Source organism: Gopherus evgoodei, chromosome 7 (genome assembly GCF_007399415.2).
Source record: "Gopherus evgoodei ecotype Sinaloan lineage chromosome 7, rGopEvg1_v1.p, whole genome shotgun sequence".
Classification (NCBI taxonomy): Eukaryota; Metazoa; Chordata; order Testudines; family Testudinidae; genus Gopherus; species Gopherus evgoodei.
In genome coordinates, this window is record NC_044328.1 from 106,795,414 (window position 1) to 106,815,289 (window position 19,876).

A 19,876-nucleotide genomic window follows, 5' to 3' on the forward strand; every position below is an offset into this window, starting at 1 on the left:
CTCATTTTAAGTGATTTTGTGAATTCTAATTTTGTCATTGAATGATAAGAGTCCTTCAATATTACACAATATTACTTTCTAAATGTACCTGACAGCAGCCCACTGCCTGGGTAGAATGAGTGAGAGACTGATTTCAGAACATAGTAATTGTTACACTGAATCAGACCCTAATTCCAACTAGGCCAGTTCCCTACTTGTTATGGTTAGAGGTTGACTTCAATGCTAAAGTAAGAAGTGTTATATCCCTGCTTCATTTTATTTTATTTTTATTACGATAACTCTGCATATTCTTCCTATCCATATAAATGTTCAGTCCCTCTTTGAATTAGGCCAAGTTCTTGGTTTCAGTGACAATTTCTGGCTGTGAGTTGCACAGATTAATTGTGTGTTGTGCAAAGAAGTGGAACCCAGGGACCCTCACCTTCTCAGGGAGGTGAGTGGCCATTTTCCTGGGGTGCCCTCCAAAGTGGCAGGCAGGCTGCCAGCCATGCTGCCATTCTATGAAAACTTCTGAGATTTTTTTCCCTCCTGTTCTGCTAAGGAATTTTTTTTTTTCAAAATCTCAGATTTTTGAACAGAACAGAAAATCCTGTATCCATCTGCTCAGCTCTGCTTTTGACCTTAATCTCTCTGTGCCTCAGCGCTCATCTGTAAAATGGGGATAGTAATACCCAATCATCTGACAAGGCAGTTGTGAAAATAAATTAATGTTTGTGCAGCACTCAGATGCTATAGTGATGAGTACCATAGAGAAAACCATGAGGAAACTAATAAATCTGTCTTAGAGCAAGGTTTGGATAACGTGCAGCAAATAAAGCCTAGGGCCACAACTGAACAAGGAAAAGACAAATATTGAATAGCAGCTCATTCAGTGAGCACTGTGCATCCAGCCTATGAACTAAATGAGGAAGGGGTCTGGTGGACAAAATAGTGCGTGATCATGTAATTAAAGACTGTACTGCAATGCAGATGCACAAGGGGGTTGAATTAACTTTATTAATGTTCTTTTAACATCACTGTTATGTCTGTAATGATATATACATATATCATGTCCCCTCTTCTTCATCTCCTTTCTAAGGTAAATATCCCAATCTTCTCCAGCTCTCTTCCTGCACGCGTTTTTCTAGCCCCTTGATCACTCTCCTTGTTTGCGCTGAACCTGCAATATTCTGCAGTAGTCTTTTTGAGATGTGGTGATCAATACTGCAATACTGTACTGTGGTGATGAATACTGCACAGGTATTCCAGACAAGAGTAAACCTTTGATTTACATAATAGTATTGTGTTTTTTTTCCGTATTATTCCCTATCTCATGCTGTATGCATCCTAATATTTGTCCCCAACCGTGGGGGATGCTCTAACTTACAGTAGCTTAGTGGGCATCCAGTGGGGTGTTCTGCATCTCAAAATAGCCAGAGTACAAAGTGCTGCGGCCTCACTCTTCCTGCCCCTTCCACCTTCGCCTCTACCCTAAGTGTGGCAAGGTGCTGGGGGAGCATAGGGCAACATATGTCAGACCTATGCTACTCCTGCACCATGTATTTCCCCCAGGGGCTCTTGTGGGCCCTTTACACTGCTGGAGCAGCATAAAGGAGATGGAATCCATCCCAGTGTATTTTATAAAACTCATGTCCACATTCCAAAATCATGGTTCTACAACACTCTGCAGTGACTGGAGTCACATACGAAGCATGGGGTGAGGAGGGCACCAGGGGAATGGTAGTTTGATACTGGAGGCAGGGAGGGGGGCAATCAGCAAGAGTGATTCAGTGTGGGGATGCTCTCTGAGGAAAGGCAATGGTAGCCAAGCAGCAAAGGGTTTATATGCCGAGAGAGGGCAATGTGGTGGCAGAAGTATTATGGGACTTGCAGGAGGAGATGGGAGTGATGTGGTACGGGAAAATTGGCATATGCTGGTGGAGGGGGGACGGAACACAGTAATGAGCTGGGGGGAGAAGCTACATGCAGGGGGGAGGGGATGCCCTGTTGGGGGGGACAGAAACCACGCGGGTAGAGTGGCTGCCGCTGTCCCATGCGGGGGGACAGGAGCCATCCAGATGGGAGGGGATGCCCACTGCGGGGGGAGCAGGAGCCATGCAAGGGGGATGGGATGCCCACTTCAGGGGGGGTGCAGGAGCCATGCAGGAGGGAGGGGATGTCCCCTGCGGGGGGGGGGGGGGCTGCCCCGGCAAGAGTCACCCGGGGCGCGCTCCAGCACACTCGCTAGGCGGGCCCACCAGGGAGCGCTCACGTCTAACAGAAGGTGCAGGGAAGAGGGCGGGGCTACGCGATGACGTCATTAGACATGGATGACGCGACGCGCTGGTGGGTGGGTCCGTGTTGACATCGGGAGCCGGCACCTGAGGGCCGCGTTGAGTCGCCGGCCACTCGCCCGCCCGCCGCTATGTACCGGGCCCTGTACAGCTTCCGCTCCGCCGAGCCCAACTCGCTGCCCCTCGCCGCTGGGGAGACCTTCCTGCTGCTGGAGCGGAGCAACCAGCACTGGTGGCTGGTGACCCGCGCGGGCTCCGGGGAGACGGGCTACGCGCCGGCCTCCTACCTGCAGCGGCTGCAGGTCAGGGCAGGGCAGCGGGCGGGCGGGGCCGGGGAGATGGGCTCGGTGCTTCGTGGCGGCGGCAGTGCCCTTTCCCCAGCGGAGAGGGGCTGGGTGTGTTGGGGGGGCGGAGCGGGGAGCGGGAGACGGGGTGTGTTGGGGGGGCGGAGCGGGGAGCGGGAGACGGGGTGTGTTGGGGGGGGCGGAGCGGGGAGGAGAGAGCGCAGGTTGCGTTGCAGGCAGGCCAGGCTGTACGGGGTTGCTGGAAAGGGGGAGGCCAGGCTGTGTTGGGCTGGGATGGGGAGGATACTACAGGCTGTGTGGGTGAGGGAGGTCCGGCTGTGTGGGTGAGGGGACACACTACAAGCTGTGGAGGGGACCCTCTCCTGCAGTGGCTGTAGACTAGCAGTTGGGGGTACAGGGCTGGACACTATCGTGGCTGTCCCACGTCAGAGGCTGAAGCGTGGCCTCTTATCTCTGTAGGACAGGGCTTAGCATGAAGAGCAGGGAGACTGTGCATCAGAGACTGACTGTGATCTGAACTTCTGGAGTGCAGGCTTTAGAGGGTACATCTGGGGAAGGGCTATGTGCAAGCCTCTTCCCTCAAAAGTTACAAGTCATGGAGTGCTATACTAACAAGAAAGTCTATGCACAGGCCTCCTGTCCCCCAGAGAGGCTTGTGTCAAATGATAGTCATGAAGTTCTTGGATCAGCTTTTACTGCCCAGGGGAGATGTGACTTATCTGCAGCAATATAGGATCATGAGGCTAAGGGCAGGTATGAGGACCTCAGCCCTGGAGGGATGGACTTCTTGCATCTTGCTGAGGTGACACTTTGGATGTTTTGGTGGTCAAGGACCAGGAAGCACTGGCCTGGTGATGTGAGCTGTGCACTGAACTTCCATGGTCCTGACCTACACAGAAGAGATATGGGACTTAACTCTAAGGACACAGGTTATGTGTTGGGCCCTACATATTATGGTTACTGATGAGAAGACAAAGGAGTTGGGGGGGGGCATCAGTATGGGAGAAGAAGTTTTGTGCTAGTTCCCTATCACCTGCACTCATCAGAGAGCCGAAGAAGGAGAAGTTCACATGGCCTATGTCAGTGAGACTATATATATACTTAGTCTACTCCCAGAGGCTATGAGTGAGTGGATGGCAGGCTGTGTGCGGCTTATAACATCTGGAGTTACCAGTGTGGGTTGCCTTTAAATTATACAGTTATCACAATCTATGTGTTGAAGCAGATGTGCAGAGAATTGATTTGAGAATGACTATTCACAGCTACTACGAGTATAAGTGAGAATGTTTAGCAGGAGATCAGCAATCACACCCATTCCACTAATGTAGAGAGTAATACAAGGGCTAATAACAGGCCTGTCCGAGCACTGATGAGGGGGCTGGAGAGGAAGCCAAGAACAACAAGCTGTAATGATAGGGGCAGTAATTATAGTTAAGTCAGTGACATTAGTAATTATAGAAAATAAGAGTACAGATTCCTCCAACCCTAACAGGAGTCAGAGTGATGAGGGCTCATGTGGTAATCACAACAGCAAGGATAACCCATACGTTTTTGTTGGTGCTGTAGAAAATAAAACTGTATGCCTTCTTTTATGGTGTGATGGCATGTTTTAATGGCGGGTTCCTGGGCAAAACATGGATCCTGCAATACCCTTGTTATATGTACAGTTTGGGTCAAGCTTTTTATCCTACTAATCCCAGGATTTACAATGATGCCTACAACATCTCTAAGTTGCATACACCAAATAAGTCTGTATAGAAGTACACACGTTGCAGGTACATTTTTGGTCTCCCTGAGAAATACAGCCCAGAATGTCAATAGAAGACAATTTATTCTAATATGCTGGTGATTTTCAGATATCTCTAATCTTGTAGTAAAAATAGTAAATTTTGTTTCTAAATAATTTCAGTGACTTGGTGATATGTTCTATAATTAGATTTCAGCAATCCAGTAACAAATGTGAACTCCTGAAGCACTGGAACAATCTTATCATGGAGTCACAGACAATCCTATTGGGTACACCAGTCTATCTTGTCACCCCGGCAATCTGGATTTAGTGATAGTTGGTTTCTGTACACCAAGGATCACAAAAGATTCAGGTTGTTTCCAGTCTCAAGAGATCAGTCACTTACCCTAGGTCCGTTTATACCTCAGATCTCACACCAAAAACGCTTGTAGCCAATCCTATAGTAAACTAAGGATTTATTAACCAGGGAAAAGAAATTAGAATTATTTACAGATTAAAGCAGGCAAACCTGTATACACAAATTAGTCTATGGTTTTAAAAGATTAGAGTTGTAGTCACCTGTCAGCACTGAATGCCTTTTAGGGCTAACCCAGGTTGACCTAGGACCTCTTTGCTTCTGTTTCATAGCTCCAGCCCTGTAAGAATCAAACAGCAAATGAGAGAGAGAACATTTTCTTGCATTCCTGTTTTATCCCCTTCTTCCAGCATTCAAGCTGATGGGAGAGGCTCCTGCTCCAAGCACCTTCATGGGTTTCAGAGGGACATTAACCAAGGCTTTGTATCCTGATGTTCCACAGTGGCTCATTTAGTTTTGATGGTCCTTCTTGATGGGCAGTGGACCATTCTTCATGACTGGCTTCACAGGTTCAGAGCAAGCATTTTTACATTTGTAAAGCAAAACTTGCATATCACCTTATAGCATGGGATAGAGACATTATGAGACATTTAATATTAATAACTAATTTTAAAATGAATATGAAAGCAGGGTTTGTCATAGTATAATTCCCAATTCTGAACCTTAGCGTCCAAAATGTGGGTACTAGCATGAATTCCCCCAAGCTTAATTACCAGCTTAGATCCTGTAGTGCTGCCACCAATCAGGACTTAGAGTAGAGTGCCTGATAAACTCTGGTCTTCCCCAAACCTTCCCTGGGGACCCCCAAGACCCAAATTCCTTGAGTCTCACAACAAAGGGGAATAAACCATTTCCCTTCCCCCCTCCTCCCCTCCAGGTGTTCCCTCCCTGGGCTCCTGGAGAGATATACAGATTCAAGCTTTGTAAATCTAAACAAAGGGATTCCCCCTTCTCCTTTCTTCCTCCCAGATCTTTCCTGCCCTGGGTACCCTAGGAGATCACCTTGAATCACAACACAGAGAAATCAGGTGGGTTCCCCCCCTTTCTCTCCCCCTCCCTTCTCCTTCCCTGTTAAGTACAGACTCAATTCCCTTGAGCCTCAACAAGGGGAAAAATTAGACAGGTCTTAAAAGCAAAACTTTTAATAAAAGAAAATAAGAATAAAGATAATCACTGTAAATTCAAGATGGAATATTACAGGGTCTGTCAGCTTCTAGAAACTGGAGAAAAAGCCTCCTCCAGCAGAAATACAATTTAAAATACTTCCAGCCAAATACACATTTGCAAATAAAGAAAAACAAATAAAAAGACTATTCCGCCTTTCTATCTTTGTACTTACAGGCTCTCTAATCTTCTGTTCCAATTTTGTAGGTACCTGTGGTCACTCTCAGAGCCCAGAGAGAACAAAACCAAACCCAAAAAACACAAACAAAGGCTTCCCTCCACCGAGATTTGAAAGTATCTTGTCTCCTGATTGGTCCCCTGGTCAGGTGTTTGATTCCCTGTTTGTTAACCCTTTACAGGTAAAAGAGACATTAACCCTTAACTAGCTGTTTATGACAGGGTATGACAAGCCATGAAAATGGCTTCTGGTACTTCTTATGTGTTCTCCTTTAGTTCAAACCTGACTTTCCTAACTGCCATTTCAACCTGTTACCAGGAAATAGCATGGAGGTTTTTCTGCCACCTCTGTATTTGACAATAAAGATTCTGGAGCCAGAACTTGACTGGTGATCACGCTGATGACAAATGAGGCAGAATAAAATTCAAATGGCTGCTCTGTCGTTATAACAATGCTTAATTGTGTTGACTGCCTCTCACTCAGTGATGTGATATAGTGCTTTCAGGTCAGCTTTTCAGAGCTGTTTGGAGTCAAAATTTGCTTTTATCAGTTAACCAAGTAGAACTGACATGGAAAAAACTTTTTCTGACTGAAGCTTTGCTTTAAACAGTTCAGTGGACTGTCTGAGATAAGAATGCAAACAAGTCGTACCACATCTCTCTTTAATAAGTTTAATGCTAATTAATGACAAGATGCTGAGAGGTAATTAATGTCACCATGATCACTACAAGAATAATGAAGCTAATGATTAGTGACAATGTATACTGAGCAGGGAAAGAAAGCATGTCAGCAACGGGAAGGAGTCACCATGGCAAACATAAGTCAGCAGATTCATTAATAGTGTAGTCAGGTTGTTGGTAAGCAGTACATGTCACAACAATCACAGTCAAAAGAAGTAAACATCTCATACTACTAATGCTTCCCAGAGGAAGGATATTAAAGTAATGTCAAAGGGGAACCTTTGCAAAGAACAGGTGAGTTTTCCCTGGCACTGTCTGTACCAGGAGAATTACCGTATATACCCATTCATTAGCCCGTTTGTTTAGAAGCCGACCCCCCAAGATGGATAGATAAAAATAGCAAAAACTATATGACTCTTTCATAAACCAACCTTGTATTTCAGGAGTTGGCAAACGTTGGCTCCTGGCCCCTTAGGGTAAGCTCCTAACGGGCCTGGATGTTTTGTTTACCTGGAGCGTTCACAGGCATGGAGCCTCTCGGCTCCCAGTGGCCATGATTTGCCATTCCCAGCCAACGGGAGCTGCGGGAAGTGCTGCCACTTCCCGCAGCTCCCATTGGCTGGGAACAGTAAACTGTGACCACTGGGAACTGAGAGGCTCTATGCCTGCAGATGCTCCAAATAAACAAAATGTCTTGACCCGCCAGCAGCTTACCCTGACGGGCCGGGAGCCAAAGTTTTTCAACCTCTATTACGTTTTAAAAAGTTAGTGTCACAAGAAACATTCAAAAGTTTTTGCTAGAATTATTTTAATGTAATCTAACGAAAAACCAGTTTATAATAACTGAACAAATATGTATTCACCTTCAAAATTAGTCAATATTTAAAATCAGTAAATAGATATTTAAAACAAGTAGCTTAGAACAATATGAGACTTTAAAAAGTCTTAAAATCCTTCAAAGTCTGACTCAGTCTTTGATTCACCAAACAGTTCATTAAACTCGACTTCAGTCACAGCTGCACCTGCATTGTCATCGCTGATGTCGGCAGTGTCGTTTTCAGACTAGATTCCTTCTCATCATCAGCTTCTGTTGTGTCATCATCAAATATGGCATCATCTTCTGACCCGTCAAGTACATTGCTGATACAGCATTTCTGAAATGATTTTTCTATCATTTCCGAGAGAATGGACACCCACGCATCCTTGATCCACTGGGCGAAGGGATTGATTTCGGGCTTCATAAGATTCCTGCATTTTGTCAACTTCGCCATGCCTGAGCACATCCATTCAGACCACATTTTGCATAGCCTGTCTTTAAAGGGTTTGTTCAGGCAGACATCAAGCAGTTGTAGAACTGAAGTTAAGCCTCCAGGTATTACAGCCAAAGTAGTTTTCATATTTTTGGACACATTTTTCACCTCCTCCATCTCATGTGCCCTGAACATGTCCCAAACGAGCATAGCAGGTTTCTTGAAAAGTGCTACTGGTCTCTTATTCCACACTTTTTCCAGCCATACAGTAGTCCCACTTTCATCCATCCATCTTTTTTCATGTGCACTTACAATGACACCAGCAGGAAATTTCATGTTTTAGTCAAGATTTTTCTTTTAAAAATAACAGGAGGGAGCTTTGATCCATTTGCCAAACATGATAAAACCACCGTAACATGGATTTTTTCATGGCCAGTGGATTTAATTAAAATTGTTTTTTCATCAACACGAGTTACCGTTCTGTTCTCGGGAAATCAAATGTCATTGGTGTTTTTGTCCATATTTCCTATTCCTGTTCCTTTCAATATTTTATAATAAACCTTTGGAAAGATTCTATTTTTTTCTTCCAGACGTCTTGGCACTTTTGCTCTATCTTTGTTTGCTGATGAAGACAGAGACCGTGACGGGTTCATGAAGCGAGTACACCAACCCCCTGATGCAATAAACATTGATGGCTTTACTGACTTGTATTTGTCATCTTCTGACATTTGGACAGCATGCAGACGAATTCCCGTTCTACTGACAATGTACCTATTTTGTCGACATTCAGCAACCTAATTATTGAGATCTTTTTGCAGCTCAGGAAATGAAGCGCACCTCGTTGGACAGTTTTTCTTGCTTCTTGGCATGTCCTTTAGTGTTTTTACTTTTTTGCCATTCTCTTACTTAATTCTCATTGGTACAGAATTCACCAGCAGTGGTGCAATTATTGTTTGCTTCTGCATATCTAACAACTTTAAGTTTAAACTCTGCGTGATAAGTAGACATTTTCTTTTCATTTCACCATTCATTTTAAATACTAGTATGAAAATAGATTATTATTATTATAGTTATAGATTTTGTAGGACTTTGTATAGGAATGTCACCTGCTTTATCACTGTCAAATTATTATTGTTCTTTGTTTCAAAGCAGCCCTATAGATTGGCATGTCTGTGACGATAACAGGCTATTTAAATTTTATTAGAGATTCCATCGATTCTGCACATTATATTTTCATATTGGCTCGAGACTTATGAGGTCCTTTGGTAGAAATGCATGAAGAGATCAAATTACACAGCGTACTGACACCAGTGCTATAGTACTATCGCTCGTTGTATTTTTCTGATTGGCTTGTAAGGTGTAGCTTTTTGTGAAATGCATGGGTCAAATGTCGTGCAGATCTGCAGCACTGCTCTTTTAGTATTCATTTCAAGCCAATCTAGTCCAGTAAACAAAGCCTTTGCAACTTTAAAAGGCTGCAGTATTGACATCAATAAATGAGTCGGCAAACTTTGGCTCCTGATCTGTCAGGGTAAGCTTTTGGCAAGTCGGCACATTTTGATTACCTGGAGCTTCCACAGGCATGAACCCTCTCAGCTCCCTGTGTCCACGGTTCACCGTTCCCAGCCAATGGGAGCTGTGGGAAGTACTTCCTTCAGCTTCCATTAGCTGGGAACATCCAACTGTGGCCACAAGGAGCTGAGGGGGTCCATGCCTGCGGATGCTCCAGGTAAACAAAACGACAATGTATTAGATATTCAATTCAATGATTCCATAGAGTTAAAAATCATCAAATTTTGGTGGATCTGTTGATAAGCCAACCGCTACTCTTTGATGTGTCACATTTTTACCAAAAATATTCAATTTATGAACGAGTATATATGGTACCTTTCTTTTTAAGTCATCTCTGATTTTCAGGCTTCTCCCTTATTTATAACACAGGTGGAAAATTCATACCTTAACTACTTTGGGAAGAACATGCAGTCCATATTAAAAACAACTCTTCTAAACATATTCTTCATAAGCTGCCAGTGAGTACAGGAGTAGATTTTCTAGTTTGTTGGTATCCTCCACTTACAAAATTGCTGACATTTTCTACTTTAATCTCAATAATTTAAATGGTATTGCCATGAAATAGGGAGACTCAACTGTAGAAGCAAATACCTTTTAGAGACAGCTGATCCCTTTGCTTAGCCCACAACCTATTTTCTAAAGGCAAGAATGCATGGTGCCTGGTGTGATTTGGATGTTGCAGCTGACTGCAGTTAACGGCAGGTTGCTTAAAAAACATTTAATTGCTGTTGATATTTCTATAAATTTTTCACTCCTGTAGTTCTGTGTTGGCTATATTATGGATTAGTAAAGAGTATTTCAATGGTTCGATGGGTAAATACTAGTGATAGGTTCCCAAAAAATAAACAAGGCCCTGTCTACACTTGAAAAGTTTTGCCGGCATACCTATGTATATAGAGCTATACTGGCAAACCATCCTAGCATAGATGTAGCTTATACTGGCATAAATGTGTTTCTGCTGGCACAGTTTATGCCAGATCTCCAAGAGACATAAGCTATACTGACAAAAGCATGTTTTTGCCCTTATAAACTGCATCTATGTTAGGGCTTATACTGGCATGGCTATTCTTTGGTTTTAAAAAAAATCATTCCCCTAATCAACATACCTTTTCTGGTATACATTTTAAGGGTAGATTAGGCCTGAGGGAAAGATAATGGGCCCGCTCCTACTTTTGCATAAGAACTAGCACACAGTTTGAAGCAGAAATAGTTGCTTGCTTGAATTTAGACCTTATATGTGAAGCCTCGGTTGAGCTCTAAACTGTAAATAGAGATTTCTCGATGCTGGCAGACTCTGAAATAGCAATATTAGCAAGCAAAACTGTAACAAACAACAAAGCTAACAGGTGCCGCTGATCAAACAAGTGAGAATCTGTACCCGACACTGAGCCGTCCGGTAATGGCAAATAAGATAATTGCCTTGAGTTATTGACATAGCAGAGACAAACACTGCTAATAGCTAATGCCAGGCAGATGCTGTCATAGTGAAATCATCAACACAAAAGCTTCGTATCTTCTGATTAAATGGGAAGGAGCCAGTTGGCAGGAGGTTTAGTTTTCGTCACAAACTGCATGGGTGACACTTAAGTGGTTTCTGAGCAGTAGAAGAATATGGAGATTAAATTGGAGTCTGACTTTTCAGTCGGAGACAGTCATTCATTACAGAAGATGAGCCTTTTGAAGTTTTTATATGAAGTAGTAAAAAATTCATTTTTAAAAGCTTCCTTTGGAGCAGGGGTTTTATTCTTTGTATCAGGGAGGAGAGTGGCTGCTGAATAAGGGAGAAGGCTGAGTGTAATGAATAACAAGGGTCCTTTCACTGGGTTAAAGAGCCCATATGTTATCATCATCATGGTAAAATGTGAAATTACTTAATGGGAATCTGGAACTCTTCCAAGTTCTGGCTTCCAGCCTATGAAGGTTTGGATTGTACCACCACAGTGCTAGAAGACCGCCTACTCTCCAGCAGAGAGGACAATGGAGTTGACACTGGCAGTATCCAGACCGCAAGGCCAGAAAAGGCCACTTGGTACATAGAATCTGGAGTTTGCAAGGCTAACTTCTCCTTCCTTGGAGAATAAAGTAGAGAATAGTTGCTTCAGCCTTCTTACTAATACTGACCTAGCCCTAATGGCCAGAGATCCAAGCATCAGTTTTCAAACACCTAGCTTCTTGGGGATAAGTTTCAATCCTGGCATGGTCACCTCAGTCCTTTATCCTTCCTAGCATTGAAAAATATGGGTTCCATGTTCTCAGCTAAAATGTTCCCTCCCATATCCCACTGTTGTGCATTGTTGACATTCAGCCAACTCTGGGGTGGCAGGCAGCAATCCACTAGCACACAGCAACAGTGTTGTATTTGTGTAGACTGCAAAGCATTTTATCTAGTATCTTCTAATGTCACTGCAATCAGGAAGCCTCCACCCACCAACTACCTCTAAAAATATTTCCCTAATGTGTAACTGGAACTCTTTCTCTTTTAGTTTCTGGTTATTCCTTTTTGTCCTGCTGTCTCTGAAACTGAATAATTTCAATCCTTCCTCTTAAGGTTGCCCTGAAAGTATTTATAAGCTGTGAAGAACTGAAGATTCCAGTAAGATATGAACTACTCTGACACTTGGTTAAGAAGGCTAGTGTTGCAGTCCCTGAGCCCTGGATCGGTGTATTGTGGCAATCAGTCTATTATAGGGTTCTCCTGTGTTGCTGACTACCTATATGACTCTGAAATGACAAGCCTGTTACAGGGAGGGGCTACTACTTTTCTCTAGAGCAGTGTTTCTCATTGACTGGTCCATGGACCGGTGCTGGTCCTTGAGACATCTGTGACACAGTTTAGGAAGGCAGTAAGCCGGTCCCTGGTATCAAAAAGATTGAGAAACAGTGCTCTAGAGGCATCTGGTATTGGCCACTGCTAGTGTCAAGACACTGGATGTGACTGACCACTAGTCTGACCTGGAGTGGCAAATCCTATCTCATGAATGCCTTTGAAATATTAGATTTGTTGCTGCAGATTTGCAGTGATCGCATTAGTGGAAAGCATGGAATGAAAACCTTCACACTCTGCGTTTTTAATGTAATCTTACCCATCTGCCACTCATGCATTGCTCTCACCATGCCCCATTACAACTCCTGTTCTTCCCTCTCTTCCCCCCAGTGACTCCATTTCCCCTTCCTTGTTGCTCTCTCCCCTTTACAGTTCCCACAAGTTAAACCAGCTCCTTTTTCCATCCCCATCCCAATCTCCCTCTCTCCTCCCATCAATCCACATCCTTATCCCACATCACACCTTCCTCCTCACCCTTGGTGATGTTTGCCCGAATCAGGCTCTTTCTCCATCTCATCTGTACCTTCCACACCCATTCCCACCCCTCTTATGCTGCTATTCCTGACCTCATGCCTATCCTTCCTCCTCCATTTCTCTTTCTGGAAGGCCCACTCTTTTAAAACCATAGCCATCCATGACTGATTCATATCTCACTCCCTCAAGTTCCTGGCTCTGAACTCTAGCTCCCTTTGTCTGACACTGCTTCTTCCTCTGTCCTCTCTTACAGAGGCCTCTCTTCCTGTAATGTTCCCTCCATTGTGTTAGATCATGGTGGGGATGTTAGGTTTCCCCTCTCTCTCTCTCTCTCTCTCTCTCCCCCTTCCTACTCTTTCTTATTAGAACAGCACTGAACCTGACTTTTTTCTTCTCTGCCCCTCCATGTCACTGTCATCTACTGTTTGCCCAATTCCTCCCCATCAGCTTCCTCTCTGATTTCAGTTCCTGGCCTTTACTCTTCCTCTCCTCACAGTGTCCCACCTACACTCTCGGCGATTTCAATTTCCTTGTTGATGACCCATCCAACGCCTTAGCTGCATGTTTTCTCATCCTCACCTCTTCATTCAACCTGCTTCCCTAGTTCAACTGTCCCAGTCGTCAGAAGGGCCGCTCACTTCATTGATCTTTGCTAAGCACTGCTCTTTCTAATCTCTCTGCTGCCCCATTCCCCCTGTCCAGTTCTCTCCTGGTCTCTTTCAGCATCGCCCTACAGCACCTCCCACGTGCCCTGTCTGTGACTTCCATTCCATCAGCATTGATGATTCTTGTATGCTCTCATCCTTCTTCCTGTTGTCTCTTACTTTCTTCCATTGAGGGATAGCTTAGTGGTTTAAGCATTGGCCTGCTAAACTCAGGGTTGTGAGTTCAATCCTGGAGGGGGCCATTTAGGGATCTGGGACATAAATCTGTCTGGGGATTGGTCCCTGCTTTGAGCAGGGGGTTGGACTCAATGACCTCCTAAGGTCCCTTCCAACCCTGATATTCTATGATATAGTTTTTTATTCTCTCTGTGCTTTACTTTCCACCATCCTTGACTCTGTTGTCTCTCTCTCCCTTTACAAGGTTTGCTCTGCCAACCTCCAGACCTGGCTCACTCCCAGCATCTGCTTCTGCCACTCCTGCTTTTGGGCTGCTGAGCAGTTCTGGCAGAAATTGTATCACCAGACTGACTTCCTCCCTTCAGTTATGCCACCTTCCTTGCTAAGTAGCTGTACTTTTCAGCTTAATTGAATTCCATGCTCACAATTACCACCTTTGACCTACTTCTCAAACCTTCCCTTCCTCCCGCCTCCAATTCTCTCTCCAGTAGGATCTCTGATGGTTTGTTTTTCTAAGACACCATATTTTGTCAATTTTATAAGTCCCTCGGCTTGCCTTCCTTTCCTCTCCTCTCCTCTCCTACAACTGTTGCCTTTCTCCCCTCTGACAGATGCAGAAGTTTCTCATATTCTATAACCTTGCTGTTGCCCCAGTGATCCCATCCCATCTCCTGATCACTCTGTCACCCATTGTCATCCCCTCCCTTACTCTTTTCCTTGACCTCTCACTCTCCTCTGGTTCTTTCCCCTCAGTACAAACAAGCTTTAATCTTTCTCATCTTAAAAAAACAACCCGATCCCACCTGCCTCTCCAGCTACCACCCCATCTTCCTTCTCCCTTTCATCTCAAAGCCTGGTGCACCCTCTGTTTACGATTGCTCTGTGGAATCCCTCTCCCCCAAATTCCATCCTGAACTCTCTTTAGTACAGCTTCTGCCCCGACATGTCACTGAAACTGCTCTTGTCAAAGTCTCTAATGACCTTTTCATAGCTGGCTCTCAGAATTACCACCCCATCCTCATCCTTCCTGACTTGTCAACTACCTTTGACACAGATGACCGTGCTCTTCTTGAAATCTTGTCACTGACATTCTGCGACTGTCTTCTCCTGGTTCTCCTGTCCCTTTAATTGATCCTTCTGTGGAGGATCCTCTTCATGTGGGTTCCACAGGGATCTGTCTTTGGTCCCCTTCTCCCTCTAGCTCTGGCTAATCTCCTCTGCAAACACACATTTAACTGCAGTCTTCATATTGATGACTCGAGGATCTACCTCTGTACTCCAGACCTATCTCCTGCTGTCCAAATTAAAATCTTTCTGTCTCTCTGACATCTTGTGAACGTTTAGCCACCAGTTGAAGCTCAAAGGCGAAAATAAAGCTCTTAATCTTCTCCCAAGTTGCCTTCTCTTCCTCCTTTCTCAGTCACTGTGAGCAACACCATCATCCTGCCTGTTATGCAGGCCCATAACCTGGGTGTCATCTGGACCTCTCTTCAGGCTATGTCTAAGTATTGCCATTTCTTTCTGCATAATAGCTCTAAAATTTGGCCTTTCCTGTCCATGCACACAGCTAAAATTCTCATCCAGGCTGTCATCATTTTGTGTCTTGATTACTGCAATATCCATCTATCTAACCTTGACAAATGCAGTCTGGCCCAGCTTATACCCATTCAGAATGCTGCTGCAAAGATCGTTTTCCTAGCCCGTCACTTTGACCATGTCACCCCCTCTTTATATCCCTCCATTGGCTTTCCCCTTTTCAATTGCATCCACCTTAAGCTACTTGTCTGCACTTTCAAGGCTCTTCATGGCTTATTCCCTACCCTATTGAGATGTTGCTATTGAGATTTTGCTTCCTGCCGCTGATCAGCCCAGGATGCCAGCCTCCACTTGCCTCTTGTTACATTTTTCAAACAAGCACCTCTCATGCTTGGGAGGTGCTCCCCATAAAAATCTTCCCAGTATGTTGGAGAAGAGATTTTGGGGGGTGGCGGCACAGAGCTCCTGGCATGAAGGAGAAGTTGGGAAGTGTTGCAGGGAACCTATGAAATAGAGGGAGATGAGAGGGTGACACACGAAAGCCCTTAGCGTGTGCAGCCTACTGAAGAAACTAAGTGTGCAACCCTCTAGTTTTATACTGATGTACGCTCTTTGGGGCAGGGACTGTCTTGCTCTGTTTTTGTACAGTGCCTAGCACAATGGGGTCCTTGTCCATGTTTATGGCTCCTAGGTACTTCAATAATAGAGGCGGTAATAAATTAAATTGATGGGCCTAAATGGATATAAAACACCAAATGTGCAAGGGTAGACTTAGTATTTCCTTTGGCCTTTGGAGGCCCTTTTGGCTGGAGAGGTGACTTTCATTCATGCTCTTTTCAACTTAAGGATATGCCTTTTTGTTGGTCTGGGACTTCATTTTTCTTTGTAAAAAGGAGTTGATTCTGAGTAGGAAAATTACCGTGGTGATGCTATGGCTACATTGGGAATAATTGATGTTCCCCCTGCACAGGAGTTCCTGACAGTGAGAGAAGGTTCCACTGTTACATGGCTTCCTACTGTAAGAAGGAAATAGTCACTCTAGTTCGCTAGTTTAACTTTCTGTTACGGCAGTTATTAGAGAAGACAAGTCAAGCTTGGGGCAGCACTTCCTGTTTGCACCTGCTATGCCTCACTTTGATCTCAGTGTCTTTATCAGAGCCTCTGAGGCTCAGCTTGGCTTTCGCATCATTTATAAGTCTTTTACTCAGGGCTAAGAATTGAGAAACTTCTCTGTACTCCCAGTGCTGCTCACTTTGAAATGGCTTCCTTTTTCTGATCTTTGACTGGGTGCTTAAACTACAATTTAGCCCTGCCTCTGTGGCTCAGTCTCTACACTGTCCAGTCCCTAATCCATTATTAAAAATAACTGATATTAATACTGCATTATGTAAAGTGAGGAGATAATGTCAGTCTTATAAAACACTGGCCTCCCATTCCTGGACTGGAATTTATCAAAAATAAGTGGCAGGTGGAGACGTTTCTGTCTAAAGTGGGAGCTATTTGTCCTGTAACAAATAAGCTGCTACTCAGCTATATTATGGGAATAAAAAATAGCATAGAAAATATTACACTAGCATTGTCAAAATCATTTGAGCACTCCCTAACTTGGATATTGCATTTGGTTTGGCGGTCTCCATCTCTGAAAAGCAGGAAATACAGAAGGTCTAGAGAAGGACAACAAAAGTAGGATACTTGGTGGAACAACGTTTTCATTTCTGAGGGGGTGAAAAAGTATGGGCTGCCTAACTTGGAAAGGTGATAAGACCAAGAGAACTAAAATGTTTGTTAGGGAGTGTCTCGGGCTGCTATTTACCCTGTCCCTTTGTACAAGAATAAACAGGCACATGATTAAATTAAAATACTGCTTCATGCAGTCTATGTGTAAGCAATCTGTGAAATTCACTGTTGGAACAGAGTATTGAACCAGTATTTTAGTGATACTCTGGAAAGGACTGGCTGTTTATATGCATAGGAATAACAGTGTTAGTTACTTAACTGAGGTTGCTTTAGGGTGTGAACTTGAGATAATTCCTTGAAACTCGTCATTGCCCTCTTATTAATTTGTATTGCAGGATTGGAACCCTATTATACTTAGTGAGGTAACAATGCAAAATAAGGCAGTTCTTGTTCCAAAGAGCTTATTATCTCAATCAGTTGTTTTCAACCTCTTTTGATGTGGATTTCACATGGAGGTGCGGCCCCTCTGCAAATTCAACCTGTAGTCTGTGAACCCCTACCATAGAAAACTTAGACTGAAAACTGATTGAACAAACTCAACGATAAATGTTGCGCATGCCTGGCATGGCATTTGATGCAGCATGAGAAAGGGCGCTAAACTGTGGGTTTCTAAGGTAACAACAATAATTCTGGGTTTTGACCTATAGGGTGGGGTATTAATAGTTTTGATTAATCAGAAAAACGGAATGCCTTTTCTGGGATCTGAAACTTCATTTTCCCTTAGACATAGTGTGCAGACCACCAGAGGTCCGTGGAGTTGAAAACCACTGATCTAAATAGTGAAGTCATGTCAGGTGGCTGAGCTAATTGAGATGGAGGAGAAAGACAAGAGTGACAGCAATATGAACTCAAAGTTACATATATAGTAAAGTGCACAGTGTTGCACAATTAACCATCAGCTCTATTAGGTTTTAACTCTTTCTGAGGAAGCAAGTACTGGTCACTTCCTGGGATCATGGGAGTTGAAGCATTCGTGGGTAAGTTCTGCCTAATAAAGGCTCTCCACAATAGCTTATGGATAAAATGGGTGAAATTCTGGTTCTCTTTAAGTCTGAATTTTGACACTGACTTCAGTGAGTACAGGGTTTCACCCTATATAAATAGAGCAGGGGTCGGCAGCCTTTTGGAAATGGTGTGCCAAGTCTTCATTTATTCACTCTGATTTAAGGTTTTGCGTGTCAAGTAATACATTTTAATGTTTTTAGAAAGTCTCTATAAGTCTATAATATATAACTAAACTATTGTATGTAAAGTAAAGAAGTTTTTTTTAAATGTTTGAGAAGCTTCATTTAAAATTAAATTAAAATGCAGAGCCCTCCCCCGGACCGGTGGCCAGGACCTGGGCAGTGTGAGTGCCACTGAAAATGACACATGCCATAGGTTGCGTACCCCTGAAATAGTGTTCCCTTGTAAGAAGCAGAACTCATTCTTGAACAGTGCAGATAAATGTAAACACAAGTGCAATCCGTTATGTAAATCTCTTAAATTTCTGTGGCACTTGAATAGCTTTTTTCTGTGTGCTTCTAATGTGGCAGAGCTTCTAACGAGCAAGAGAGTCTAATCAGGGCATTGACACAGTACTGAATAAGCACTTAGGCTAAGAATAAAATTTTATTTTAGAGCATAAGGAGCGGGTAGCAATTTACAGCTGAGCCTGCACTTCTAAGCACTCTTAAGAAACTGAAATAAAACATTTTTCTTCAGGCTGTCAGAATAGCTGAGATGATATGTCAGGGCCCACTAATGCTTTGAGATGAAATTTTATTTGAAATTAAATTACTCAGCCAGAGGAATTATAGCCCTTTCTAATTACTGTAGCTAAAGACTTCATGTTTTAACCTGAAATTCTAGAATGTTTCACAGTTTTGAATGATTAAATTAGAAATACACTAGTGATCTTTAATGCCTTCCCTCTCCCCCTTTTTTTTTTTTTTTTTTTTTGTTTGACTGCTAAGATAAGCTCTCATCACTTGTGACACATTGATTAAAAATAATTAGGCTTTTTTGAATCCAATAAAACTTGTCTCCATGCCCTGGATTGCTGCGTGTGAGCTATGTTGGTGGCCCAGAGGACAAATCCGTTACTCCTTAACATTCATGAACATGCTTAATAAATGTGTACAGTGGTCATGACTGGGGGACAGGAGGGACCCTCAGTGGTCTCAAAGTAATTGCTCAAAAGTGGAGATTTTACATTGAAACCAGTGGCTCTCAACCTTTCCAGACTACTGTACCCCTTTCAGGAGTCTGATTTGTCTTGTGTATCCCCAAGTTTCACCTCACTTAAAAACTACTTGCTTACAAAATCAGACATAAAAATACAAAAGTGTCACAGCACACTATTACTTTCTTGTTATCATTTAGTTATGAAATCTATTGGAATATAAATATTGTACATACATTTCAGTGTATAGTATATAGAGCTGTCATTCTCTGTATGAAATTTTAGTTTGTACTGACTTTCCTAGTGCTTTATATGTAGCCTGTTGTAAAACTAGGCAAATGTCTAGATGAGCTGATGTACCCCCGGAAGACCCCTGCTTACTCCCATGGATATATGTACCCTGGTTGAGAACCACTGAGTTAAAGGGTCAAATGCACCTTTCAGGTGGACGTGGCACTTCCATTTACTTAAAATCAATTAATGGTATAAGTATGCATCTGAGAGCACAGCTTCATTCCTAAATAGTGTGGGTTTGGTTATTGTATTTGAGGCTGTTAATGGTAAGGGAAGAGAAAGGAGTATGAAGGGGAGATACGAAATGAAGGATTGGTGTGTGCTGTCTTCCTCTAGGGTTTCAGGAAGCACTTTAGTAGATTGGTTGATATTGAGGATGGAAAGTGTCCCTGGGGTGACTCAGTCAATTTTGCTGCCTCCCCATCACATTCAGTGTCTTGCAACAGTCAGAGAGTTTTGGTATTGGTTTTGGAACACATCC

General features: G+C 43.4%; 1 protein-coding gene across 1 annotated transcript in view; it reads left to right on the plus strand.

Moving 5' to 3' along the window:
- The first annotated feature begins 2,342 nt into the window (after positions 1–2,342).
- Positions 2,343–19,876, plus strand: part of NCKIPSD (NCK interacting protein with SH3 domain) — a 94,438-nt gene continuing 76,904 nt past the window's right edge. Inside the window, exon 1 of the mRNA XM_030570058.1 lies at positions 2,343–2,575. Coding sequence (XP_030425918.1) covers positions 2,405–2,575 — 171 coding nt within the window. The 5' untranslated portion in view covers positions 2,343–2,404. The remainder of the gene's footprint in view (positions 2,576–19,876) is intronic.